Below are 27,993 nucleotides of genomic sequence, written 5' to 3' on the forward strand. Positions count from 1 at the left end.
TGGTTAAGAGCAGGGCCTCCTCCACATCCCCTCTTCGTCGTCTCCGGGGACCATCTGTCTTAGCACTCGTGCCAAGCACAGGCCTGACATACAGTAGGTGCTCAACGAAGGCTTGCAGACATAAGGAACGAACGCAATCCCCCAGGGCGCTGCACACACATGTGGACACCCCCAACACCTCACTGCCCCCGCCCACCCGAGCGGCCCTGGACCTCAGTGGAACCACCTGGAGGTGCCGGGCAGGGCAGCCGGGGAGGAAGCAGGGGGGCTGGGTATGGAGGGAGGGGGCAGGGGGCAGCTGGGGCGGCTCAGGGGCAGGCGGGGGGCAGGTGGTCCCTGTGGCTCAGTAGCCCTGCGACTGGTAGCCCTGGGGCTCGGGCTCGAAGGCGCTGGCCGGCTGCTGGTAGGTGCCGCCCATGCTCGTGGGCTCTGGCCCGGTGCTGGGCTCCACGTAGGGGGCGTAAGGCATGCTGGAGTCCTGGCTGGGGTCCATGTAGTCCTGGGAGAAGAGGGCCGAGTCGGCGCCAATCTGGTACCTCTGGAAGGCCAGCACAGCCTGGCCCGCCTGGGGATGGGGGTTGGCAGGGACAAGGACAGGCGGGAGGGGGCGGTTAGGGGAGAGACAGACAAGAGCACTGGGTTAGTAGAGGTTAGTCCACAGGACACAGACAGTAGAGGGTTAAATATCCTCAAAACACGCTTGAAGGGGTCAGAGGAAAGCTGTCCTCACAAGCCAACCCAGAACTACACTGTCCAGCCAGTAAGAACTTTGGAGATCACCTGCCTGATGACCCTAAAGCCAAAGGCTAATGAGGGTCAAAAAAAATTCTAGAGTATCCACTCTGGAGTGTTAAAATGGCCTAAGCCCCATAATATTCTTCTCCAACTATGTTCTTAGGATGTTAGATGGGATGGAGAAAAAAATTTCTTGGTGGGACAGAGAAATGTTGGCCTCTCCTAAAAGTTATTTGGTCCCTCTTGCAGCTAGGCATAGCCATATGACTAAGCTATAGCCAATGGGTCAGCCCCAAGTTCCCTGTCTCACCCTTTGACTTGATGACTGGAATGCAGATGTGAGAGCTGGTGCTCTAGCTGCCATATTGGACCATTAGGTCCATGAGCCAAACTGTAGGGATGGAAGAGGCCTCAGTCACTAAAGACTTCTGGAGTCACTTATGCCAGCCCTGGACTGTCTTTCCAGACTTAACACTTTTTTTTAGACCATTGCATTTGTGATTTCTGTCATTTGCTGCTGAATCTAATTCTAACTGAAATGCTTAATCAAATAAGTTTGGGAAACTGAGTTAAACAGAGGACCACAGGAGTCATCAGAACTTTGAATGTTTCATGTATGCTGGGATCCCCAAGCAAGCAACCACTTATCTGACTACTGAAGTCCTTTTTACATAGAACTTAGTTGGGAAAGACTTGTCTATAGCATATACGCATAGATGGGAAACCCTTTTTAAGTAAAGGCAATTACATTATCATTAAAGACAATGAAACTGATCACACCAAGCTAGGGAATAAATTAAATCTGTCATTAAAAGACAATGTTTACAGGTTTATGCTGAAAGCCTTCTCCAGAGGTCTTTCCAACCCAGGTCATCTGCCTGTGATGGGAAAATGCTTATGTTCTACATACTTCTGTTTGGGGGCCAGGAAGACTGAGGCCTAGAAAAGGGGGGCCTCATGGCAGAGTCAGTGCCAGAACCCAGATCTGAACATAGAGGTCCTGCCCCTTTAGGCCAGGGCCCTCCCCATCTCCTTCCTTTTGATCGGCCTGCTGACAAGGCACTAATTCAGCCAGGAACCTGAGAGGGCCAGCAGGTGAGAGGCAGAGGCAGAAGTGCCAGGGGCCCGGGAAAGGCAGACCAGGCCTCAGGGGGTAGGCTGAGGAAATCAGCAGTGGCCCTCTTATACTTTCCACGATGTTGGTATGAGGTCCTGGCTACAGGGCGCTCAGATGCAAGAGCCTGGGGAAGGGAGGTGGAAAGCCCCTCCCCCACCCAGGGTAGAGGCCACGTCTTAGCACCCTTGAGCCATCAGCGAGTCCACAAGAGCACAAAGGGAATGGATGAATGAGTTCCTGAGAGGAATTTCTGCAGACATGGTCCTCCCGAGCTCCCTGGCTCCACTGCTGTCCTGCACAGAGGCAGAGGGCTGGAGCCGATGACCTCTGCAGATCCTTCCTGGGCGGGGCTCTGGCTACAGGCAGCTAGCGCTACCTCTGTGGTCACTTCTTCATCCCCGCTGAGTCAAGGCTTCTCTGAGCCATCCAGTTCAAAGAGCCACAGACAGGAGCTGTGGAGGGGGTGTGGGCCCCTGCTGGGCCTGGGTGCAGAGGTGAGGCTGGGAGTTCCGCTCAGAGCCCAGGGACCTAGTGGTCCACCTGGCTCTGCTTCTTCAGAGCAGGCGCACTCTCTGCGGCATCTCCACTGCGCAGGGCTTTGCCCCAGGGGCCAGTCTGTGTTCCAGGGCAGCCGAGGGCCCCGGGGAGGGAACCTGTGTAGGACTGGAGACCAGGGTCCTTTGGAAGATCAGGGATTCACCACACAGGAATCACTCCCAAAGGAGAGGTTATGAAGGTGTCCCTGACTCCTTGAAGAGAATGAATGAATGAACAGAAGAACTGACATTTATTGAGCATCTCTGTGCCAAGCCCTGTGCCAACCTTCGTTTCATCTGCACAACAGCGCTGAGAGGTTGGTTCATGACCACTCCTCAGTCCAGGGAGGTAGACTGAGGCACAGAGTGGTGTGTGGCTCTGCCCAGGGTCCCACAGCACACAAGAGTAGAGCCGGACCAAGAGTCCTCTGCTGCGCCGGGCCAGGCCCCTCTCGGCAGCCAGCCTCCACGGGGACTGTAAAATCGGCCTTCACATTGCAGCTGTAGGAGGGGCTCTCAGCCCACAGCTCGGCACCCTGGCAGCTCTTAGGGAGCCACCTCCGGCCTGTGGCAGCGCGTTTGAGAGAGATTTTGGTTTGTCTCTCTTCCCATCCCCAGCCTGTGGGCTCCCGGGGCCAGGAACCACCTCTGATTCATCACTAGGCACAGAACAGTTGCTCAATAAATGTTTACTGAATGAACAGACACATGAAGAATCAACAAAGGAGGTGATGAGGAAGTGGTGAGCCTTAACTGGCCCCGCTAGCCAGCCTTCCACTACCCTGCACGCCCTGGCATCTCGGCTGGTCCAGGCAGTGGGCCGCCCTTCAGCCTTGCCACTGGGCATATACTTAGGGCTTCCTGCTTCTGGAAGCTGTGCAGGCCTACGGCTGTGCCGAGGCGGGAAACAGCGTGTTGTATTCCTCCTGGAAGGTAAGGTCCTTGAATCTCCGCACGGCCAAGGCTGCGGTCAGGCTCTGCCAGGAGAGAGCAGGGGTGAGGCCGGCGGGGAAGAAGAAGGGGGCAGGCAGAGGCGCCATCAGGGAGGCTGGCTTCAGGGCGCCGGTCAGCACCTGTCAGTCAGCCATTCAGACTCCGCCCCTGGAAGTCCCGGTGACCAATCACTCACTCCTCCTCTGCAAGCCCCGCCCCAGGGGAAAATGGATGTCTAGGTGTCCACAAAAAGAGGAAGAAATTTGGCCAGGATGGGCGCAGGAGGGGGACAGGGGAGGCTGGCTGCAGCACGGTCTCACAGGAGTGGCCAGCGCTGGTGCCTATATACAGTGCCGGAGGGCTTCTCCTTGAAGAAGGCCGAGGACAGCTCAAAGGCATGGACGGGAGGGGGTTGTGGGAGGGGAAGGGAGACCCCTTGGGACAGGGGAACAGAGCCCATATGACCCTAGACATCTGCAGAAGGGAGATGGGAGAAAAAAAAAATGTTGAGAGGACATGGAACCAGTGGGAAGGAGGAGCCAGTCACACTGTCATGCTGCCTGGTGCTGGAGACCACCAGATCCAAAGTCCACAAAGGGGTGACCTCTGGCCAGGGGGGCCCAGAGACATGCCTTTTTTGACCTACATATGTATGTGGAGGTCAAATATATATATGGGTTTTTAACACACAAAAGATCAGAATCCACAGAGAAGTTCAGATTCCTGGCCTCCCTGGGAAAACCAGAAGCCCTGGCCTCTGTGGGTCCCTAGTCCTGCTCAGCAGGGGCCAGGTAGAGGGTGCCCTTTCAGGATGTTGTTCACCTGCCGCCCGGTCCACGCACTCCTTCTCTCATTCTGCCTGCCAGATGGGCACCTGTGTTTGTGACCCATCCCACTGCAAACCCAATCTCCCCATTTTACAGACAGGAAGACAGAGGCCCAGAACACTAGGGGAAACCCCAAGATTCAACCCAGGACTCCTGACACTCAGTCTCTGCTCCTTCTCAGCCTTGAATCTCAAAGCCTTATCTTCCCATCGAGGCCTCAGCCTTCTCGTCTGTAAAAGGGAACAGTAAATAACTACCTCCCAATGACCAGAGTGGTTAGGAGGGGAATCCGTTCCCACAGGAAGAGTGCCCTGCACCAGAGCCAGGGTCTGCCATCACCCCCGACCATCCTGGCTGGCAAAAGGCAGCGGTCTCCCTCCTCAGGGAGCAGCCCCGCCGTGTGCATTGAGGCGGGAAGCAGCACAGAGACCCTGGCTGGGTCCCGGCTGGGGCGGGCTGGTGTGGGCTGGCTGGACGGTGTACTCACCCACGTGAAGATGGAGAAGAAGGAGAAGGCGATGGCGGCCCGGGCCGCGTCTGTCCCCTCGTTCAGCGGGTTGTCCTTGGGCTCAGAGACCTGCCACTGGTTGGCCAGGAAGCAGAAGGCCACGAACCAGAGGAAGGCCCAGAAGGCTGGGGTGGGCGCAGGGCCAGGCAGCCCACATCGGGGGAGGGCGGGGGGAGGAGAAGGGAAACCGAGGAACGGGGGAGGTTCGAGGGTGTGTCTCCCACGCTCCCCACCCACAGAGGGAGAGGAGGTGGGGGGGGTCAGAGCACAGGGAGCAGGGCGGAAGGCACAGGCAGGAACAGAGAGGCCGGCCACACCCGGAGCAGGAGAGAGAGAGACCCAGGGAAGGAGGCGGCCAGGACCGGAGCAGAGGCAGAGAGGGGCGGGCGGGGAGAGAGGGAGGGAGGGGGAGACGGAGAGACAGAGAAAAGTCAGTGAGCCTGGGCTGCGCTGCTCTAATCAGCCAGCACAGGCTTCCCGGCTGAATCCCTGACTGACCCGTGGTCCAGCCTGAGGCCTGCAGCTCTTCTGTGAGGGGCGGCCACCTGAAACAACCCCCACAACCTGGCTGCAGCCTCCCAGAGAACTGGACCGGGGAGGACGAAGGGACACGTCTGTTTGCAGTCCCACGGAACCTTGAGGTGACTGAGGGTTCCTTAGAGAGCCCAGGTCTGGGAGTTTTAGGAGTGGGAGGCTTGTGGGGACAAGTTCTTCTCTGGATGCCCACAGTCTACCTAGAGAAGTCCAGAGCTGCCCTGGATGAAGAGCGTGTGTGCCCAAGGGGTGGCGCCTAGTGCCCAGCCCTTCCCAGAGGCACTGCCAAGGAACCCTGGGGCTCTGTGGAGCACAGTTTGAGAACCACTCGCGGCATATTTGTACCTTCAAGTCTGAGAGGCCCCAGGCCTCACTGCCTGCAGACCAGACACATCCTGAGAGCCCTGGAAGCGGCTGGAGGGACCCCAGACAGAGACCTGAGAGCCCCAGGCCAGGGACACCGAGCCCGGCTTCCTCCTATCAGTCTCTCGGACTCACGGGGACAGAGGCCAGGGTACCTCTGCCAAAGCTGCTTCTGAAGGGCAAGGGCCGCCCCCCAGCTCCAGTCCTGACCCTCCCAGGGCATCTACTGTGTGCAGGGCCTTTGGCCATCACCCGGCTTAGTTCTCAAGGGGCTCCACCAGGGAGAGGGGCCAGAGGAGGCCAGTGAAAGCAGAGGAAACCCCTCTGGACATTGTGTTCCTACTCTGCCGTGAGCTGTGGGCTGTCTTGGGGTCTCGGGCCACGCCCTGGTCCTACACGACCCTGCTGCCAGCTTTGTGACCCCAAATCTGTCCCTTTACAAGTGTCCGCACCTCAGTTTCCCCATCTGGAAAATGGGCAGAAGAGTGGCAGCCACCTCCCAGGTGTGTGTGAGGCTGAGCAGGACCACAGCCGGGACAGCCCCCTGCAGACTCTGTGCTGCTGGTGGGGGGAGGGGGGGTGCAGTGCCCACCAGGGTGGGGCTCACCCGAGACGCCGATGTCGGACAGGACGGCCTTCTTCCGGTCCTTGACGCTGCTTATCTGGGGGAAGTACACGTCCAGGGCCAGGTAGAGCAGGCAGGTGAGGAAGGCGAGCACGCCCACGGTCACGCCATAGCCGCAGGCGTTGGGGTTGCGGTTGTAGATGCAGAACTCCTCGCTTTCCGAGGGGCTGTTGAGGTAGCCCTCATTCACGATGGAGCCGAACACCACAATGGAGAAGACCTGCAGTGACAGGGGAGGGGCGGGGGTGGCCGTGAGACCCGGGGAGGCCCCCCCAAGGACCAGCCCGGGGGGGTGGGGGAGGGCTACCAACCCACGCCGGCTGCCTGCCCCTCTGTGAGCCCTCTTCACCCCAAACAGTCACAGGGCTGGGGTGAGGCAGGCAGGTCAGAGGGGGAGGCCCAGAGAGGGAGGGAAACTTGCTTGAGGTCACACAGCACAGGTGGGGTCAATCACTTCCTTCTTCAGCTGGAGGCACTGAGGATCCCCCCCATCAGAATCGATGTGGCCCCACCCGCCTTCCAGCCAGGTGCTAAGAGGCATTCCTGGGCCCTGACACCAAGGTTCCTCTAGGACTGGACCCGGCCTCCCAGAAGAAGCCGTCTCAACCTTCCAGGTGGTGAACTGCCAAGCCCACAAGCCCCTGGCTGATTCTGGCATGAGCCAGCGCCATCATGGGTTCTGTGGAACAACAGGGTGTTCTGGGATCTCAGGCCCTGTCCTTGGTCCCATCCTTCCCTGATGCCCAGGCGCTGACAAGCAGAAAGAATGACAAATGAACAAATACACCAGTTACAACCCTATCAATTACAGGGCAACCTGCAGGACCCCAAGTGTAACAGATGTTACCTCCTTTAACGCCCCCAACAACCTCCGAGCCAGGTCTATTTCAGCTGAGTTGACCGCCAGCAGGGGGTGGTCCCTCCTGACCCTACCTCCTGGTATCTACATCCTTGTGCTATCTCCTTCTCCTAGACTGCGGGCTGAGCCTAGCGAGTTGCTTCTAAACAGAACAGAGTATGGCAAGAAGAGACGGGATGTCACTTGTGTGAGGAGATTACAAAGACCCAGCCTCGGTCAAGCTCATCCTCTCCGGCCCCTCCTTGCCCGCTCTGAGGGAAGTGGCTGCCAGGTTTTGAGCTGCTTATGGAGAAACACACGGACGTGGAACTGAGGGAGGTCTCCAGGCAATAGCCAACAGGGAACTCAGCCCACAAGGAGTCAGTCCTGCCAGCACCGTGTAAGTGAGCGTGACGACAGAGCTACCCTCAGCCTTCAGATGAGACCACAGCCCTGGCCAACACCACGATGTGCGAGGCAGTGGCACCTCACTACGCAGGTTCCTGGTCACGGAAACTGTGAGGGTACAAGCACTTTTGTTGTTGTTGTTGTTTACATGTGCTTGATTTATTTGGCTGCATCAAGTCTTAGTTGCGGCATGCAGGATCTTGGTTACCGCGTGCAGGCTTCTCTCTAGTTTTGGTGGGCAGGCCTAATGGTTGCACTGCATGTGGGATCTCAGTTTCCTAACCAGAGACTGAACCAGCGTCCTCTGCATTGGAAGGCGGAGTCTTAACCACTGGACCACCAGGGAAGTCCCCGAACATTGCTTGTTTTAAGTCATTACATTTGGGGGTGTGCTGTTGAGACAGTCAATTCCTAGGCAGACCGATAAGAAGTCCAGGGGTCCCCAAGAAGAGAGGGGTCTGGAATTCTCAAGGAGGAAGAAAGGACAAACTTTTTTTGTTCCTCTACATTCCTTAGGATTATATAACAATAATGTATCCTGCTTGAGGACAGTCTCTGGAAAAAACCTTCTGGCTAATCTTGTTATCTTAAGGTGTAAATTATGGGAGTAGGTCTAGTAGGTCTTTACAACCTCCGGACATTCTTTTGATTCACTGTAATAACTAATTAGAGAGTACATAACTCCATGGCTAACACTAGCAAGGGTGTACTCTTTCTGCCTTCTTCTGATGCCTATGTCAGAAGCTTTCTCTATCTCCTTTATACTTTAATAAAACTTTATTACACAAAAGCTCTGAGCAATCAAGCCTCGTCTCTGGCCCTGGATTGAATTCTTCTCCTCCGGAGGCCAAGAATCTCGGCGTCTTTGAATGGTTCAGCAACAACCTTTCATCTTGGGGGCTCGTCCAGGATTCTTCAGGACAAGGTAAGGATGCTTGGAGCTCTAGTTACACAAAGCTCTGAGCAATCAAGTCTCATCTCTGGCCCCGGACTGAATTCTTCTCCTCCGGAGGCCAAGAACCCCGGCGTCTTTTCATGGTTCAGCAACAACCTTTCACTGTGATGCAGCAGCAGCTAACGAACACAGTCAGTATCACTGGTGTTTTGCAGATGAGACAGGGAAGGTGGTGTTAGTTTATGTGCCCAGAGTCACACAGCTGGGACGTGGCAGAGCTGGCTTCAAACCCAGCGACCTGATTCTGAACTCCAAGCTTCTTCCTCCTGCCTCTCACCTCCCCTGAAACTCTGAGGATGAAGAGGCCCACCCACAGTCAATGGACAAACACACAGACAGGAAGACAGAGCCTCAGATGTGGCCGCAGTGAGCTTGAGGTGCAGCTGTATAGGACTTTTTTTTTTTTTAACTTCATTTCATATTGAAGTACAGCTGATTAGGGGCTTCCCCGATGGTTCACTGGGTAAAGAATCTGCCTGTGATGCAGAGAGACGTAGGAGACACAGGAGATGTAGGTTTGATCCCTGGGTTGTGAAGATCCTCTAGAGTAGGAAATGGCAACCCACTCCAGTATTCTTGCCTGGAGAATCCCATGGACAGAGGAGCCTGGCAGGGTACAGTCCATGGGGTTGCAAAGAGTCAGACACGCCTGAGCACATAGCTGATTAACGAGGTTGTGTTAACAAGGTTGTAACAGTTTCAGGCGGACGGCAGAGGGACTTGGCCACACGTACACAGGTATCCACCCTCTCCCAAACTCCCCTCCCATCCAGGCGGTCACATACCAGAGCTCCTGTGCTATCCAGTCTTTGTTGGTTATTCATTTTAATGCAAAGGATTTTAATTGCCCATTTCCCACTTTGCCTGCCAGTTTTTCCACAATAAGGAACTATAATTTCACTGTGAACCAGATACCTTTTTGCCCTTAGCTAACACCTTGGATGGGTAGAGACGCCATGGCAGGTGTGAGAAAAAATATGAGAAGCATCATTTTTTAGTTGTATCTTTAAGATGTCTACACATGGATTTTATAACGTACTAGATACATCAGTATAGTAGTAATATATATATAAAACAAATCTACATTTTTATTGAAGTATAATTGTATATTATACAAGTATATAATATATACTTGTGATTCAGTTTTTAAAGCTTATACTCGATTTATAGTTATTATAAAATATTGGCTATAGTCTCCACGATGTACAGTAAATCCTTGTAGCTTACTTTATACATAACAGTTTGTACCTCTTAATCCCCAACCCCCGTATTGCCCCTCCCTGCTGGTAACCACAAGTTTATTCTCTGTATCTGTAAATCTGCTTCTTTTTTGTTGTATTTACTAGTTTGTTGACTTTTTAGACTTCATATACAACTGATATACAGTATTTGTCTCTGTCTGACTTATTTCACTTAGCATAGTACCCTCCAAGGCTATTCATGTTGCTGCAAATGACAAATTTTCCTTCTTTTTTATGACTGAGTAGTATTCCATTCCAAGACGGATTTAGAAAAGGCAGAGGAACCAGAGATCAAATTGCCAACGTCCGCTGGATCATCGAAAAAGCAAGAGAATTCCAGAAAAATACCTACTTCTGCTTTATTGACTACACCAAAGCCTTTGACTGTGTGGATCACAACAAACTGCAGAAAATTCTTAAAGAGATAGGAATACCAGACCACCTTACCTGCCTCCTAAGAAATCTGTATGCAGATCAAGAAGCAACAATTAGAACTGGACATGGAACAACAGACTGGTTCCAAATTGGGAAAGGAGTACATCAAGGCTGTATATTGTCACCCTGCTTATTTAACTTATATGCAGAGTACATCATGCAAAATGCCAGGCTGGATGAAGCAAAAACGCATCAAGATTGCCAGGAGAAATATCAATAACCTCAGATATGCAGATGACACCACCCTTATGGCAGAAAAGGAAGAAGAACTAAAGAACTCTTTATGAAAGTGAAAGAGAAGAGTGAAAAAGCTGGCCTAAAACTCAACATTCAGAAAACTAAGATCATGGCATCTGCTCCCATCACTTCATGGCAAATAGATAAGGAAACAATGGAAACAGTGAGAGACTTTATTTTTTCGGGCTCCAAAATCACTGCAGATGGTGACTGCAGCCATGAAATTAAAAGACGCTTGCTCCCTGGAAGAAAAGCTATGACCAACCTAGACAGCAAATTAAAAAGCAGAGACATTACTTTGCTAACAAAGGTCTGTGTAGTCAAAGCTATGGTTTTTCCAGTGAGTGAAGTCGCTCAGTTGTGTCTGATTCTTTGTGACCCCATGGACTGTAGCCTACCAGGCTCCTCAGTCCATGGGATTTTCCAGGCAAGAATACTGGAGTGGGCTGCCATTTCCTTCTCCAGGGGATCTTCCCGACCCAGGGATTGAACCCAGGTCTCCCGCATTGTAGACAGACGCTTTACCATCTGAGCTACCAGGGAAGCCCTATGGTTTTTCCAGTAGTCATGTACAGATGTGAGAGTTGGACTGTAAAGAAAACTGAGCGCCAAAGAATTGATGCTTTTGAACTGTGATGTTGGAGAAGACTCTTGAGAGTCCCTTGGACACCAAGAAGATCCAACCAGTCCATCGTAAAGGAAATCAGTCCTGAGTATTCATTGGAAGGACTGATGCTGAACTCCAATACTTTGGCCACCTGATGCAAAGAACTGACTCCTCGGAAAAGACTCCAATACTGGGAAAGATTGAAGGCAGCATGAGAAGGGGACGACAGAGATGAGATGGTTGGATGGCATCACTGACTTGATGGACATGAGTTTGAGCAAGCTCCAGGAGTTGGTGATGGACAGGGAAGCCTGTTGTGCTGTAATCCATGGGGTCGCAAAGAGTCAGACACAACTGAGCGACTGAACTGAACTGAGTATTCCATTGTATATACACCACATCTTCTTTATCCATTCATCTGTTTTTCTTTTTTAATATTTATTTTTTATTTATTTATTTGGCTGCATAGGGGTCTTAGTTGTGGCATGTGGGATCTTCATTGTGGCATGCAAACTCTTAGTGCAGCATGTGGGATCCAGTTCCAGTTCCATGACCAAGGATTGAACCCTGGTCCCCTGCACTGGGAGTACAGAATTAACCACTGGACCACCAGGGAAGTTCCTATCCATTCATCTGTTGATGGACACTCAGGTTGCTTCCATTTCTTGGCAAATGTAAATGATGCTGCTATGAACATTGGGGTGCATGCATCTTTTCAAGTCAGTGTTTTTGTTTTTCTCAGATATATGTCCAGGAGTGGAACTGCTGGGTCACACGGTAGTTCTGTTTTTAGTTTTTTGAGACACCTCCATACTGTTTTCCACAGTAGCTGCACCAATTTACATTCCCATCAAAGGTGTATGAGGATTCCCTTTTCTTCACATCTTCATCAACACTTGCTATTTGTATTCTTTTTGATGATAAGTATTCTGACTGATGTGAGGTGATATCTCATTGTGGTTTGGATTTGCATTTCCCTGGTGATTAGTGATGCTAAGCATCTTCTTATGTGCCTGTTGGCCATCTGCATGTCCTCTTTGGGGAAATGTCTATTCAGATCTTCTGCCCATTTTTTAATCAGTGTTTTTTGTTTCTTTTTTTTTACAGGGTTTTTTTTTTTGTGTGTGTGTGTGTGTTGAGTTGTATGAGCTGTTTACATATGCTGGATATTAACCCCTTATCAGCCTTATCAATTGCAAATATTTTCTCCCATTCAGTGGAGCTGTCTTTTTGTTTCATGTATAATTCCATGGACTGTATAGTCCATGGGATCGCAAAGAGTCGGACACGACTGAGCGACTTTCACTTTGGTGTGCAAAAGCTTTCAAGTTTAATTAGGTCTCATTTGTTTATTTTTGCTTTTATTTCCTTTGCTTTAGGAGATACATCCCCCCAAAATATTGCTAGGATTTATGTCAAAGAGTGTTCTGCTTATATTTTCCTCTATGGGTTTTACCTCACATTTAGGTCTTCAACCTATTGTGAGTCTGTTTTTGTATATGGTATGAAAGAATGCTCTGATTTCATTCATTTATATGTAGCTGTCCAGTTTCCCCAGCACCACTTATTGAAGAGACTACTTTTTCTCCATTGTATATTCTTGCCTCCTTTGTCATAGACTAACTGACCATAAGTGCATGGGTTTCAAATTCACACTTCATGGGAGGACTGACTCAAAATTTTTTTCCTAAAGGAGTGCATGATCTAAAGTTTGGAGATCACTGGTTCATGACACTGTGTGTTAAAGATTCTGACCCAAATATCCACCACCAGATGAATGGAGAAGTAAGTTGTGGCACATCCATACAATGGGATATTATTCGGCCACGAAAAGGGGCAGAGTTCTGATACAACTGGAGGAACCTTCAAACTGATGAAGAAAGAAGTAAAAGAAGCCAGACATGAAAGGTCAGTATTATGATTTCTTTTATGTACTATACCCATAATAGGCAAAACATAGAAAACAGACTAGAGATCACCAGTGGCTGGGGAAGTGGAGAATGGGGAGTGACTACTTAATGGGTATGGGGGGTATTTATGGGGGTAATGAAAAAGTTTCGAAACTAGACAGCTGACAGTTGTACAACACTGTGAATGCACTACATGTCACTGAACTGTATACTTAGAAATGGCTTATTGTGGGTAATGTGAATTTTTTTTCTGCAATTCAAAAAAAAGAAAGGATTGACAGGCTGTGTCCTGGTTCAGTCATGGGCACCGAAGTGGGCAGTGGCGGCCCGTGAGCCACACGTCTGCCAATCTTGACTTGGGAATGTACATGTCACCACAGCCCCAGGCCTCTGGAGGCCTCCGGGCTCACAGCTCTGCCCAGTCACAGGCTCCGGTATTCACAATCACCCCATGGAACAGTGAAGGCGATCCCTACTGCCCCCAACTGACACAGCAGGAAAACCGAGGCTCCGAAAGAGAAGGTGACACCACTGTCAGGAGCACAGGCTGAATCTGAGCCCACTTCTCCTCAATCTCAGCCCCACGCGCTCTTCCACCTGACCGAGCTGGCTCGGCCTCAGGAGGCAGACCCTAACGGAGGGGTGACCCTTTATTTCCAGAGACCCAGGGGATCAGCAGGAAAGCAGGCCGTGGGGCCAGAGTGGCAGGTCTGGCGTTCGGGGTCACAGGAGGGGAGAAGCAGGAAGTCCTGGCTTCAAAGCAGTCGTCAGACGGATCCCTGGGCTACTGACACGGCCCAGAGGAGCGAGGCAGACGCCAGCGCGGGGTGAAGGCGGGCTCTGACAGCCGGCTGCCTGGGCCATGCCCTGCACAGCTCCAGGGTCCACTGCTCACACAGCCCCTTGGACTGTGACCGAGACCAGTCTAAGACTCCTACCAGAAAACCGCCAGGTCGGGAATCTGAGGCCCTGTCTTCAGATTCGGTCACTAGACGCCACTGATCCAGCAAAATGGAAAGACAGTGAAAGTCGCTCAGTCATGTCTGACTCTTTGTGACCCCACAGACTATACAGTCCATGGAATTCTCCAGGCCAGAATACCCTTCACCAGGGGTCTTCCCAACCCAAGGATCGAACCCAGGTCTCCTGCATTGCAGGCGGATTCCTTACCAGCTGAGCCATAGGAGAAGCCGGAGAACACTGGAGTGGGTAGCCTATCCCTTCTCCAGCGGATCTTCCCAACCCAGGAATCAAAGCAGGGTCTTAAAAGCCTCTTGATTAGAGAGAGACTTCAGACACGAGGAGTCACGCAGACCGGATGGATTTAAATCCCAAGCCTGCTGCTCATGCTGTGTGGCCTCCAGCAAATGACTTTACCTCTCTGAGCCTCAGCTTGGTCCTCTGTAAAAATTAACCTTCCCTCCAGGGCGGATGGGAAAATGACATCAGCGAGTACCCAGAGCAGAACGGCCAGGACTTCATAAGGGTTAACTGCCTTCTCCAGAGGCCCTGGAGAGAAAAGGCAGAGCGCCAGGAAGCCCTCTGGACACTTCCTGACAGAGATGCTCCCTGGGGGCTGGAGCAAGGGTGGGTCCCCCCTCCCCAAAGCAGGCTGCAATGAGGTTGTAGGGGGAGGGGAGCAGGTGGGCGGAAGTCTGGGCTTTGGGGACCACAGAGGAGGAACCATTAAGACAAGCCCTCTTGGGGGAGAGGAGCAGGGAGTCCTCAGGGAAGCCAGAGGAAAGTGCTGGAGAGGACATGTCCCCAAGAGGAGACAAAGCAAGATCAAAACAGCCTCCGAGGGGCCTGGAGGAGCCACAGGCAGAGCGGAAGGAGGGGGCCTCGGGCCAGCTCCCAGCAGCCTGTCCATCAGAGCTCCCTGCCCTCCTCTCCACAGACACGGCCTCGGGCAGGGATTCATCACAGGTCACAGGCTTCTGGTGCCTCACGTTGGGCTGAGAGGGGGTGTCCAGGGATGACCACCTCCGTGGAGACACAGCTATCGGGAGCTGACCAGCTTTGGAGGGACAAGAGCAAGGGGGGCAAGAGCCTGCGTTATATTAGCCTGGATGCTGAACCTGTGCCTGGCCCCTTGTCTAGTGGGTGACCTCGGGCCGGTGACTTAACCTCTCTGAGTCTCAGTTTCCAAGTCTGCAGAGTGGGGCGATAACAGCACCTACACCACTGACGTTTTGTGAGGAATGAGTGAGGTCCTGCATGCAGGGATCAGCCTGTGACCTGGAGTGACCTGTGACCTGGAGCATCCAAAAGGTGCCAGACTGACCCTAAACGAGCGGAGTAGATAATGTAGGCCATGACCCATGGGAGGGAGGTGGCAGCGATCAGGGAGGGAACCCTGAGCAGTGATTTCTGAACTGCGTCAAGAAGGAGCCTAAAGGAGCATCAGGCAGGACAGGAAGAGACAGACTGGGTGAACGGGGGTCGCTGATGTAGTGACCTTTGAGCAGACTCCTGTCTGCAGGGATGTAGGGCCATGGAGATATCCGGGAGAGACGTTCCGTGGAGAAGTAGCCACAAGTGCAAAGGCCCTGGGGCAGGAATGAGCCTCGTGGTTGAAGAAGCACAGAGTGTGGCTGAAGGGAGTGAGCACGGGGAAGTCACCCAGGGATTCGAGGCAAAGGCGGAGTTCAGGAGGTGAGTGACTTGATCTGACTTAGGTTTTAAAAGAATCACCCCGGCGAGGTGGAGAAAAGACTGTGGGGCAAAGGTAAAAGCAGGGGGAAAAGCGGGATCACGCAGCACCCAGCTGAGGGATCGGGGGGGGGGGGGGGGGGGGCGCTAGTGTGGGTCAAGGGATGGGGTGAAGGGGTGGGAGGGGACTGTCCTGTGGAGGGGAAGTCACCAGAACCTGCAGACTGAGGCCCGCTGCTGGGAGGGGAGGGGGGCGTCGAGGGTCATGCCAGGTCCCCCAGCTGCAGGGCTGGGCCAGGACTGGGAGCCTCCCCAGGCCAGGCTGAGAGTCTGCTGGTTGAGAAACTGAGGCTCCAGGAAGGTAAGAAGTGCTGCTAAGAACACACAAGTAGGCCCCTGCAGTCTGCCCATGCTCCCTATGGAGCTTCTGAGCCGAGGTGAACGCCTCTGTTTAGCCACAGTCTCCCCCGCCCACCGCCCCCGCCGACTCAGTGGGCTGCTCAGGGTCTCAGTGGGGGACAGGCCCATAGATGAATCCCAAGCAGGAGTATGTGCAGGGTCAGGGTGGGGGACGGTGGGAGGCAGCCCCCGCCGAGAGCAGGCCCCAGCCTCAGGTTTCTGTTCCACAGTCAGAGGGAGGAGGAACGGGGACTCCTCCAGGCCCACGATGGGACTGAAGCACACACTCTTGACTCCGCGAGGTCCCTGTCCTTATTCTCATTCTACCTGCATCTGGCGGGGGGGCCTGCCCAGGTCACATGGCTGGTTGGGGTGGATGCAGACTCAAACCCGGGTCTCTCTGAATCCAAGGCTGGTACCCTGTGTCTGGCGGCCTCTGGGGTGACCTGCTGAGGCCGGATCTACGGGGACGGCAAAGTGTACACAGAGCAGCCACTGGAGAACCGGAAATGAAACCCAAATGAAATTTGATGCCGGCCACAGCCGCAAAGGCATGGGAGGGAGACGCTCACCCCAACGAGCAGATCTACTGCAGGGAATGGAGACAAGTCTGCGGAGGCAGAACCAGCAGCTGAGAAACAAGAGAAAATGAGGGTGGGGGCCTCGGGGGGCCCCTGGTTACTGGCAGGCACAGGAAAAACAACATCCTTCCCTTGCACTAGAGAAAATGTTTTTTAAAAAAAAGCATCAAAGTAAACTGGGCCAAGATGCTGGGTTTTTTTCACCATCTTTATAATCCAATCCTGTGTCTAAAAAAAAAAGAAAACCCAGATTCCAGATGGCATTTAGAGCAGAGCTATGCCAAACTCAGAAAAATAAATGGGCAGGAACCTCAGCATCTCAGGCTCCTGGATTCAGACACATAGAGACAGAGACTCCAGAACTGCCAGACCCTGCCTGGCCTCACATCTCTTCCTCTCCCACCCCACAATTCAGCCATCCCAGAGGGTTAGTGTGGGCAAAGTCACAGGCTGTTTGATCATTTTGCCCCAGCTGCTCCCACCTCCCAGAACGCACTTCCCCACCTTTTCCATCTTTCAGATAGGAACGAACTCCTTTGCACCCTTCAAGACCCTGCTGGGAGGCGGCAACCTGCAGCCGCCCTCTGGGACACCCTCTTTCCTAGTCACCCTCCCTCATCTGACCCTGCACTTACTACTGCTTGGGAGTCATCTATGGGTTTGTCCCCTGCTGAGACCCTGAGCCAGCCCACAGCCTCCACAGGGGCCCTGCATCCACTGGGAGTGCGTGACAAAAATCATCTCCTTTAATCCCCATCAAAACCTCTAAGGAAAAAAATAAACCTAAAAACACCCCCCTACACATTAGGAGATGCACACCACGGTATATAAAATAGATCAAGTTCTACAGGATAGCACAGGGAACTATATTCAATATCTTGTAATAACCTATAATGGAAAAGAATCTGAAAAAATACATAAACATATATGTAAAACCGAATCACTCTGCCATACACCAGAAACTAACACAATGTTGTAAATCAACTATACGTCAATAAACAAACAGCAAGAAAACACCCCCACAGAGCAGGTTTACTTAGCCCATTTCACAGAGAGGGAAGTTGAAGCTTATCTAGACTTTGACCTGCCCATGGCCAGCCCACCTGGAGCAGGTTAATTGTGGTGCCAGGTCTCCCAGGCCCAGCGCCCCCAGCCAGCCCCATTCCAGAACGGGAGCCAACCCTTAACCTTCAGCTGCCTCCCCATGAAAAAGTGAATTCCAGATCCCAAACTCTGGGAGCAGGTGAGCCCCAGGAGCGACAGCTGCTGTCCCGAGCCTGTCTCCACCCACAGTGCAGGAGGGGCCTGGCCCACTTTCCTCCACGTCTGTACATGGAACTGGCAGCCTGGGCCTGGACCACTGCCGGGCACCAGGCTAACTCGGGCTCCAAGGAGAGTTGGCCCAGCTGGTGGGGGGTGGGGGGTGGGGGTGGCGGGGGAAACGTGGGGGTAGCGGCGGCGGGGTGGGGGGGGGAGGTGGGGGCAGAGGTCCCTGCTGTTTGCCAGGAACTTCCCAGAGGCCTGGCTTTAAACACCTTTGGGCACCTGCTGAGTCTTCCTCCATAAGCTAAGGAGAGATGAAGTCAGGAGCCTACACTGCCCACCAGTCTTGCTATTTCTGGATGGCATCTTCTGCCTCACCCTGTACAGGGACGTCTGCTCCCAAACCGGGCGGCTGGGAGGAGTCCCTGGTCCCAGCCTCACGCTGCAAGGCAGCCAGCTGACCTGCTCGCTGGCTCTCCACTTGGCGGTCTGGGCTGCTGTCCACCCCCAGGCCGCAATGTTGCTGCCTGACCCAGGACCGCCTCCTCCGAGCCAGCTCCAGACGGCCGCCAGGGGGCACTCACCACCCCCAACTCTCATCAGTCCCTCCGGTGCTCTGCTTAGTCGCTCTGTCGTGTCCAACTCTGTGTGACCCTACGGACTTAGTCCGCCAGGCTCCTCTGTTCAGGGGATTCTCCAGGCAAGAACACTGGAGTGGACTGACACGCCCTCCTCCAGGGGATCTTCGGGACCCAGCAATCGAACCAGGGTCTCCTGCATTGCAGGCGGATTCTTTACCAACCGAACTACCAGGAAAGCCTTCAGTCCCTCCTGGGCTGAGCAAAAAGTCCAGTCCCTAAGATGGATTCCCAAGGCTCCCCTTCTTGGGCCTCTGGTCTCATCTCTGGTCTCTCCCAGTCTCCAGCGACCTCCAGCCCCTTATCCGTCTGCACACCGACCCCCACTCAGCTGCTCAGACCCCAGAGTGGGCGTGTCCTCAAACCCCATCCAACCTGGCTCCTGGGCCTAATTCTTCAGCCGTCCCCAGACAACTCTGTTTCCTCCACACCCCACACAGTCCAGGCCACCGTTCCCTGTCGCCAGGCGATGACAACAGCTTCCCAGGCCCTGTGTACCACTCCTGCCCCCCTGCCCCATCCACTTCACCGCAGCTGAAAAGATCTCTTTAGACCTAAGTCAGATTACATCACGCCCTGCTGCATCCCACACCTCCATGGTGAGAGCCCCGTCCCCACTACAGCCCCTAGGGTTCCTGCCTTCCGCTCAGCCTCCTTTCCTGCCATTGTCCTCTTGCTCCCTCCTAAGCTCATTCCTGCCTCAGGTCCTTTGCACAGCTGTTTCCTTTGTCTGGGATGCCTAGAGTCCCCAAGGTTTTCCAAGTTGGCTCCTGCTGGTTCCTTCTCAATATCCAAATCTCAATGCAAGCCACCTCCTCAGAGAAGCCCTCCAGACCTGACTTCCAATATTTGCCAATAACCCCATTTATTTTCTTGATAACATCATTACATATACTTTTTTCTCATATATCGGTTCCGCTGTGGGGTGTGTGTCTCTACCTCAGACCCAGAGGGAGGGTTGGGAGTGAACAGCAAGCCTGAACAATAGGCAGAGCTGCAGGCAGCACCAGAGCTGAAAGAGTATTCTCTCCTCAGCACCTTGGCTTACACACCCCTGACCACAGGGGGCTCACTCCCTAACAACAGGCTGCCCAGTCCTCTCCCTCAGCAAGAGCTGAACCGCCCTCCTGCCAGTGTCCCTGTGAAGTCTCTGCCTCCCGGGCCCCAGGGGGAGGGTGGACGAAGAAAGGGGCAGCCAGGCATCTGAGGGACGAGTCAGGCTGCGGGGGCTCCCTTCCTGGAAGTGGGCCCTGCCTCCCCCAGAGTCATGTGAGGGGAAGGGCCTAAGCCAGCACAGCGGCGCGTGACGGGCACCGGGCGGGCACTTGGCTTCCTCAGGAGCCTTGTGCAGAGCCGCGGGGCCGAGGCGGGGCGGGCAGGCCCCCTTCTCTCCTCCCTGGCCCGGCCACCACCTCTGCAGCCTTGGAAGTGACCTGCGGCAGATTAGGCTGTAATCTTCCTGCAAGCTGTTCCCGTGTGTGCTCTCTCCAGTGGGGGTGGGAGTGGCCTTGCTGGGCAGGGGCCCTGTCCCTGAGGCACTGAGACTCAGCCTGCTGATCCGAAGGCGTCCCGTCTCCCCCTTCCTGTGGCTGCATAACCGCAGCGGGGCGGGGAGCCCCCTTAGACATGGGGAAACTGAGACCCATTCACCCTGAAGACTGGAGACTTGAATGGAGAACGTGGGTGGAAGGAGAGTGGGGCAGGGCAGTTCCCAGCCTCATTCACCCACATGTGAGCCCCAATGGGATGCCAGGGGCCGTCTGGCACTGGGGGATGTGACTGTGACCTGATAGACACGGTCCCTGTCCCCCAGATCTGACATCACTGTGTGGTACCTCTTGGCCTCGACCTCCACCCCTCCCATTCCTTCTGCCTGGAACAGCTCCCCTCCGCCTGGCTGGCCCCATCGCTCCAGTCAGTCCCGGGCCTGAGTGAGTGTCCCCTCGTCCCCTCACCCTAGGTCTTGTGCTCACCTCCAGATCTTAGGTGGTTTCTCCGCCGCATTTCCCTCCGCTAGACTGTAAGCCTCGCACAGACCGGGCATATGAAAGAGGAGGCCAGAGTCCCGCGGCTGCTGGAACCATCGGGAGGATGTACGAACCCCTCGGCGGGCCAGATGCGGCTGAGAGAGCCATTAATGACGATCGGCCGTGGGATCTGCCCACGTGAAGGTCACGGGTGATCTTGACAAGGTGGAGGTGTGAGGGCAAGGGCCTGAACGGGGCGCGTGTGTCGGAGAAAGCCGGACAGGAACAGCGGGGACGGCGACCACAGCCAAACCTTTTGGAGAACCAGAGGACTGGGCAAGGGGGTGGAAAGAACAGACGTTTGTAAGCTGACGGGAGAGAGCCAGAGTGCAGGATGGAGGCGAGAGTGGAGGGAGTGAGGGAAGGGGGAAGAGAGGGAACGCAAGTCCTTGAGCAGGTGACAGGGCGGATCCGGTGGACTCTGTGAGGCTGGCCTGGCCGCCAAAACAGGAGGGAGCCTGGGGGAGGGCGGGCGTGCGGAGGCCGAGGGTGGATGCCAGCAGGACTCTGCCAGGTGAGCGCAGCAGCGACGCAGGAAGGCTGGAGCCCAGAGCAGGTGGGTGAGACCACCCGGGAGCCCGAGCTGGAGAGGCACAGGATGGGGTGAGGGCCAGGGCACCGCGGGAGGGTCCCGGGTCAAGGACGACGAGGGAGAGAGCTGGAAAGACGGGCGGGGTGGGGAGGGGCGGACACCTGAGTCCTCGCCAGGAACGACAGCCAGAACCAGGGTATGCCCAGTGAGAGTGGCTGAGGCAGAGAGGAAGGAGGCCAGCCGGAGAGAAGGGTCACAGAAGCGGGGTGCTGCAGAGACCAGGAAGGCAGGCAGGACATTGCTGGGGTGGGCAGGCGCCGCACGGAGTCTCTGCATTTTCGAGGAACAGGGGAAGTGACCGGTGGCTGGGCCACAGTGAGGGCAGTGGCTGGTCCAGAGCTGGCCTGAGATTCCAAGCTGGGGGAGAATGGTCTGGAAGCAGCCTCAGGAGCCAGGAGGACTCTGCCCCATCTCCAGGCTCAACTGGAGGGAGGGCACGAAGCAAAGATTAGTCCCCACAGAGAAGGCGGCCTGTGCTGGGGGAAGCAGGGCCGGGGCGGGACCAGGTTACCCTGCAATTTTAAGGAAGGGGTCAGGGGGTGTTCAGAGGAGGGCCGGAGATCTGGGGAACAGACCATGTCCTCTTGACCCCTGGACCCTGAGCTGTTTGGGGAGCCCAGGAAGGTTGGGGCTCCTGGATGCTCACTTTCTAAACAGCCTGGGCCTGACAGCCTGGGTCTGTCCCAGCCAAAAGGCCACCCCTTCCCCGCAGTGCCCCTCTCCCATGCCATCTTCCCCAGCAGAGGGGTCGTGAGCATGATTCCCTCCTGGGTGGGAGGGCTTCCCCAGAAACACAGGGAGGGCATGGGCCACCCAGCCGGCTCCAGCTGACACTGTCCAGCTCCCACGGTTCTGTCCCTAGGGCCATGCCTACTCTGCAGACCCCCACAAAGCATTGGTGGGGGGGCGTGGGGAGGTTGCCATCACTTCTTTAAACACTGACTATAGTCTCGAAGTTCCCCACCTGCAATGCACTAGGAGCAAGAGGAGGGTTCTTTGAGGGTGGAAAGGCTGGGAACTCACCTGCCCAACCTGAGTCTCCTGTTCCCATCTGACAGATGGGGGAACTGAGGCCACACCTTGACCTGTTACTCAAGTCACACCACCCGTCACGGTCGGAGTGGGTGCAGGACACACCCTCAGGCCTTGGGCCCCAGGCACTCCTGACGCCCGGCCCGGCCTCCCCTCCCACCGGACAGCTGGTTCTTCCGGTGGAGGTGCCAAAGCGGCTCCCGTGCCAGTTCTGCCATCTGCCCTCTCCCTTCCCCACCCCCTCCTCCTGGCTTGTCCTTCTCTCCGCTCTCCCTCCCCCAGGCTTCGTTCTTTCTCCCCAGGCTCAGGCCCGCCTAACAGCTCTGCACGAGTGGCCGTGTGGGACTCCCCATGTGGCTGGGGACTCCCCAGAGCAGGAAGCAGCGGCCATGTCCTGGAAGTCAGGTTCAGGCTGAAATCTCACTCAAAGTGGTGGGGGGTGGCGGTGGGGGAACGAAACCCACTGGACAGGGATGTCACGTGCCCAGAGGAGCGGATTGGTGGCAGGCCCTTTATACGTCCATTTTCACAAACCAAGTCAGTACCGTACTCCCTGGGGGCCGGGCACCTCAATCCCATGCTACTGATGAGGCTGGGACCTTCCAAGGTCCCCCTCTGGCGGCCCTGCGTTGATGCCAAACCCAAGACTCCTCAAGCTCCTGAACCATCCCAGGACACGAGACGCCCAAGACACATGCAGAAACCTACCAGCCCTCTCCTGACCCCCTCCTAGGCCTGAGAGTGATGGGACCAGCCAGTCACAGGTCAGCCACAGGCAAGGAAGATTTCAAGACCTTCAGCGATAAATGCCAAAGGAGCACTGGACCCAGCTCCCTACATAAGGGACAGGGCCTTGCCTGGTGCTGGGAGAGGACAGGCTGGACCATTCCACACATTTCCTGCTGGGCCTCCCTCCCCTAGCACCCTCCCCAAGTCACACCTCCACCGGGCACTGCAGGGAAGCTCCCAAAACACGCCTCCTTTTCTCAGCTTGAACTCCCTCTCTGAGGCGCTCCATGGCTCTCAGATGAGGCTCAGCTTGTGAAACTGGCATCCAAGGCTTGCCCTGGGCTGCCCACCTGCCTGCCCCCATGCCTCTGGACCGACTTCTCACTCTCACTCACACACCCAGGGTCCCCAAGAGCTCAGCATCGCTCCTGAAACCCACTCAGACCTGCTGTTCCTCCCACCTGGAATGTACACTTCCCCCACCTTCTTATCAGGATCAGCTCAGGAGTCATGCCCTCAGGCAGAGGTAGCCACTCTGCATTGGATCTCCTTCTTGTTACATTCCAAGCCTTCTGGATGGTTCGGGTCCATTCAATTCTGTTCTCACTGGACGGGGAGGATCGCTGGTGGGACACACAGGCAGGCATCCAGCAGGGGTTGGTGTTTGTGGAGTGAATGAACGCCAGAGCTGGCCACAGGCTCCGTCACCACCCTGGACCCGTTTTACCCACTGCCACTGCAGGCTCCAGAATTTCCAGGCAGGACAGCGAGAGCAAATGGTTGGGAATAGAGACAAGGGGGTCTCATTTTGAAGGTGCTGCCTTCGCAAAGCAAACTCAGCTTTTTTTTGGCCATGACCATGGCATGTAGGATCTCTGTTCCCCAACCAGGAATCGAATCTGCACTCCCTGCAGTGGAAGCATCAAGTCTTAACCACTGGACCTCCAGGGATATCCCGCCAACTCAGCTTTTATACTCAGTGTTTGCTTGCAGTGATTGAGGGAATCTAATAAAAATGAGGGTGTAAAACTGCTTCCTCAAACCACTCCTTAATGCCACCGCAACTCAGGTAAGCCACGGGCGGTACACTGAATGTGGACCCAACTGGGCTGGGTTGAAACTGGGGCTCTGACAGTCCCAGGCCCAGTCTCTGTCTCCAGCCAGCAGACAAGTCACCTCCAGACTGCCCCTTACTTCTGTCATGGGGGAAAAGATGTCCCACTCTACTTACAGCATCCTGAGTGTTATAAGCCAAAGCCCTTAAGAGATCAATTGTGAAAACAGCAATACCTCAAACAGTTTATTGTTTAATTTGTGCCAAAACAGAGCATTAATCCAGAATGAAAAAGAAAACCTCTTATTCATCAGCGCCAATATTTTTTTTCCCATGGGTCATTTCAATGCTTTAAAAGTAAAGATGTAAATTTCAAATAGAAGGAGGGCCTTCACATGAAATCAGCTGCTGCTGCTGCTAAGTCGTTTCAGTCGTATCCGACTCTGTACGACCCCATAGACAGCAGCCCATCAGCTAGCTCCCTGCTAAAACTCCTCTGTTCTCACCTGGCTCTGGACAAAGAAAGGGGTCACTGACAGGCTGCAGGATCAGAGCCAGATCGGGCACCTCTGAAGGGGAAACAGAGGCACTTGGGGTAGCCACGGCTGGCGCCAGACCTCCTGTTCCCCCAGCCAGCACAGAGGAAGCAGCTCTGAGCTCTACCTGCTCCACCTGAACTTCACCTTGCCCAGATCAGAAAGGGTCCAAGTTGGAATCTACCAGAGGACTCATCAGCTCCCTCCGTACCTTAACCCTCAGGGTCAATTTCTCAATCCCAGAGGTGAGTAATCAACCACACTTGTCGGGAGGGGGCGGGCTAGGGGAGTGTAGGACGAACAGGGGTGGAGAGGAGTTGAGAAAGCCTCAGTCAAGAGATCAGCGGGTCCTGCGGGCCTGGGGGCTCAAATTCTAGGGTAGGTCCAGGTTTGGTGACTCCCCGAAGCTTACATGCTTTGGGGGCCCACTTTCAAATAAATAACAGAAATAACAAAGATCTTTCTTTTACAGATTTTTACAAAATCAGGAGCCCACGTGCTCTCAACACTAGGGCCCCTCCAAGGCTGCGAGAAGGGTCTGGGGGGCACAGGAATTCTGGACAGGGTGACCGGCCGTCTTGTCTGTCTGGGACAGGGCTGCTCCCAGGATATGGGACTTCCCATGTAGAAGCCAGGAAAGTTCTGGCAAATGAGGGCAAACCGGTGATGGATGCTCAAATTCCATTAGCTCGAAGGTGAAGCTTAAGACCTGCCAGACTCTGTGGGGAGCAGAAGGAACAGGAGGGCAAAGGGCAGGTCAGCACGTGTGTCCACGACATGACCCCAACATGTTAAAATGTCTCAGGACACCACGTGTCTTTGAGAAAGACTGGAAGGAGACAGAGGCCTTTCCTGTGAGGTGGGATCACATGGGCTTTTTCTTCCTTTTTTTGTGGTAAGATACATATAATATTGGAGTAGAAAATGGCAACTCCAGTAACCTTGCCTGGAAAACCCTACGGGCAGAGAAGCCATGGTGCGCTGCAGCCCATGGGGTCACGAAGAGTCGGACATGTCTGAGCACACACACATAACATAAAATTAACCACCTTAACCATTTTTACGTGTACAGATCAGTGGTGCTAAGTACATATATATCATTGTACAATCATCACAAGTGACTTGTGTTCTCCGTTTATCAGCAGGTATTACTTCTAAATGATCAGGGAAAAACCTATGTACATTTTTTAAACTGTCAATCAGCCTGTATCAGACGCCTCCGCTCACACAAAGGTAGGGAGCAGGACTGGGAGGTTGTGGGGGCCTTTGGGGTATTGGATGGGGGGTGGACCCAGATGACCCTTATTCTGTCCCAATCTGAGATCCCAGGATTCCAAACGCTTCCTGATCCAAGGGAAGCACTGTGCTTTGGAAACAGGAAGATTTGGGTTCAAATCCTCTCCATTTGCCACTGGGCCTCTCTGAACCTCGGATGCCTCAAGTGTGTTTCCGGGGGAAATAGGTGGGCAATCCTGCACACAGTAGGTGCTCAGTGACTTTTTCTCTCTTCTGCTTGGAAGGTCCTCCCTGCGCTTGAATGTGCACGCCTGTCAGCCCTCCTCATCCTTCCAGGCCCAGTTTGACATCACCTTCTCCAGGAAGCTTCTCTGATTCCTCCCTGAGCTCTCCCAGCCTCTCTGCCTGGGGGTGCCTGGCTCACTCCCCGGCAGGACCGGAGGCTCCCTGGCACTAAAGGGCTGTGTCTGAGTCATGCCGCCTTCCCTCCGGGCCTAGCCGACTCAATAAAGCTTCGCTAAATGAAGCCATCACCAGCAGAAGTGACCCAGGCAGACAAAACGCCCACACCGCCTCACAAAGCCGGTGACTTCACCCACCCAGGCCAGCAGCCCAGAGGCCAGGTGAGGGAAGCAGAGCACAGAGCCGGCCCACCTGATCAGGCAGGTGTCCCCCAGAGCTGCACTGTTGCTGAGGATTTGCCAGGGTCTCTGGGGAGCTGGAGACGACACGGATGAATGAATTCAGCACCACAAACCCTCCAAGATGTACCCCTGGGGTGCCTGGCCATGTGCCAGCACCAGGCTTCCCTGCCCTCAGAGAGTTCCCCATCTGGGGGGCACTTGAGAAGCCTGGAGTGTAAATGTGGCCACGACGCTTCCTGTGGCACCAGAGGGAGGGTTGAACGCTTTTAGACAAAGCAAAGGTAAATAGCTCCCTTTTCCTCTGGGAGGCCAGAGATAAATACCCAAGCAGTCCCACCCATTGCAAGCTAATATGGCCCTGAAAATCCAGGAAGTGAGGGAGCTTGAGCATGCCTTGGCCACAGCTGGCTTTAGGTGTAGCCCCCTGGGGTGGCTGGCAGGGCCCCTGCCCATGGTCCCCAATCCGGGCACTTCTAACCTAGGCCCACAGGCAGGGGCCCCAGGCCTGCAGAGGCAAGACCCTCCAGTGAGTGGGCCTGGGCAACCCGAGGGAGCCCCAGATAGCCCTCTCCAGAGAGGGGCAGACCTCCTTTCCCTGGGGGGGACCCCCTGTGACCCCCTTCCCTGTGTGCTGGCTCTGTCCCATCCTCTCCTCGACCCCAGGTTTGAACAGGGACCCCCCACTCAGCTCTCTGCACTGGGGTGTTCGGCCCTCACCAGGCTGGAGGTCCAGATCGGGCCTCTCTGCCCTTCTCTGTGGGCAGGGGTCCTTCTACCCCGCTCCTCCTCGGGCATCCGGTTGTATTCAGGTAATACCCCAGCCCAAGGAGTTCTCAAGGAGGCTCCTCCCATCTCGCCACAAATAGGGAAACTGAGGCAAGCCAGAGGAGGTGATGCTGCCCACCTCGGAATTTAACTACTCGTTTCCCATGAACATTTCTCGGGTGGCTTCCAGCCCAAGGTCACGCTGCGGAGGCAGTTCGCGGTGGAAGCCAGGAATCCGGCTCCCGCCGCGTCGCTCCACACTGTCCAGGTGAAGCCACAAAAACCCAGTTTCCTGCCCTCTCCTTGAACGTCCATGGCAAGCGCGCGTGCACCCCCGCGAGACGATCCACGCCCTGATTCACCCCCCTACTCTCAAAAACAAGGCCAGCTGGTGATTCACAGACACACACCCCCCCTCAAAAAAAAAGCCACCTGAAACCAGGGTTTGGTCCCCACGGTCGCCAGTCCGCCCAAGCGGCCGCACGCAGCCCGAGCCGTGAGGTGCCTGGTCGCGGCCTGGAGGTCACCGCGATGGGGGGGGGAGAGTAAGAAGTGGGGTCACCGGGAAGCCAGGGGTGGGGGAGCAGGAAGCCTCAGCGAGCGCTGGGCACCCCCGTCCAGGGGGCTTGGGAAGGAAGCGGGAGAGAGCGCCAGGACCCCTGCCAGACGGCCCACTACCAGCGGCCGCGCCCGGGTCCCCCGCGGCCCGCGGGGGAGTTGGCGCCCGTCCGGGCGCTCGGCCCTTGCCCGCACCTCCCACCCCGGCCCCCCACCCCGAGTCCGGCCGGGCCACCCGGCCGTCCTTACCCAGGACACGACGCGCAGGATGGTGTGAGGCTGCCGGACCAGGGTGTAGGGGTCGAAGGCGCCCCCGGCTTTGCCAGCTCCATACGCACCCCCTTCCATCGTGGCTGCACCCGCGCGGTGCCCCCCGTTCGGCGCGCGCCGCCGGCCCGTGCGCGTGCGCGGCGCCCCCGCCCCCTCCCCTGCTCGCGCCACCGGCGTGGCCGAGGGCTCCCGCGAGGGGGCGCTGTGC

At 55.2% G+C, this 27,993-nt stretch overlaps 1 protein-coding gene across 2 annotated transcripts; it reads right to left on the bottom strand.

Annotated features, from left to right (window-relative positions):
- Positions 1–330: 330 nt before the first annotated feature.
- SYNGR1 (synaptogyrin 1) lies at positions 331–27,904 on the bottom strand. 2 transcript variants are annotated; one of them, XM_061124514.1, is made up of 4 exons: positions 27,765–27,904; positions 6,161–6,398; positions 4,636–4,781; positions 331–565 (listed from the first exon to the last, which is right to left on the bottom strand). In XM_061124514.1, the coding sequence occupies exons 1-4, from the start codon at positions 27,861–27,863 to the stop codon at positions 344–346; spliced, it is 705 nt and encodes a 234-aa protein (XP_060980497.1). In that variant the 5' UTR covers positions 27,864–27,904; the 3' UTR covers positions 331–343. The 2 variants fall into 2 exon arrangements, with proteins under 2 accessions (XP_060980497.1, XP_060980498.1); XM_061124515.1 differs by lacking the exon at positions 331–565 and adding an exon at positions 3,063–3,365.
- Between the last annotated feature and the right edge of the window lie 89 nt (positions 27,905–27,993).

This window comes from Dama dama, chromosome 22 (genome assembly GCF_033118175.1).
Source record: "Dama dama isolate Ldn47 chromosome 22, ASM3311817v1, whole genome shotgun sequence".
Classification (NCBI taxonomy): Eukaryota; Metazoa; Chordata; class Mammalia; order Artiodactyla; family Cervidae; genus Dama; species Dama dama.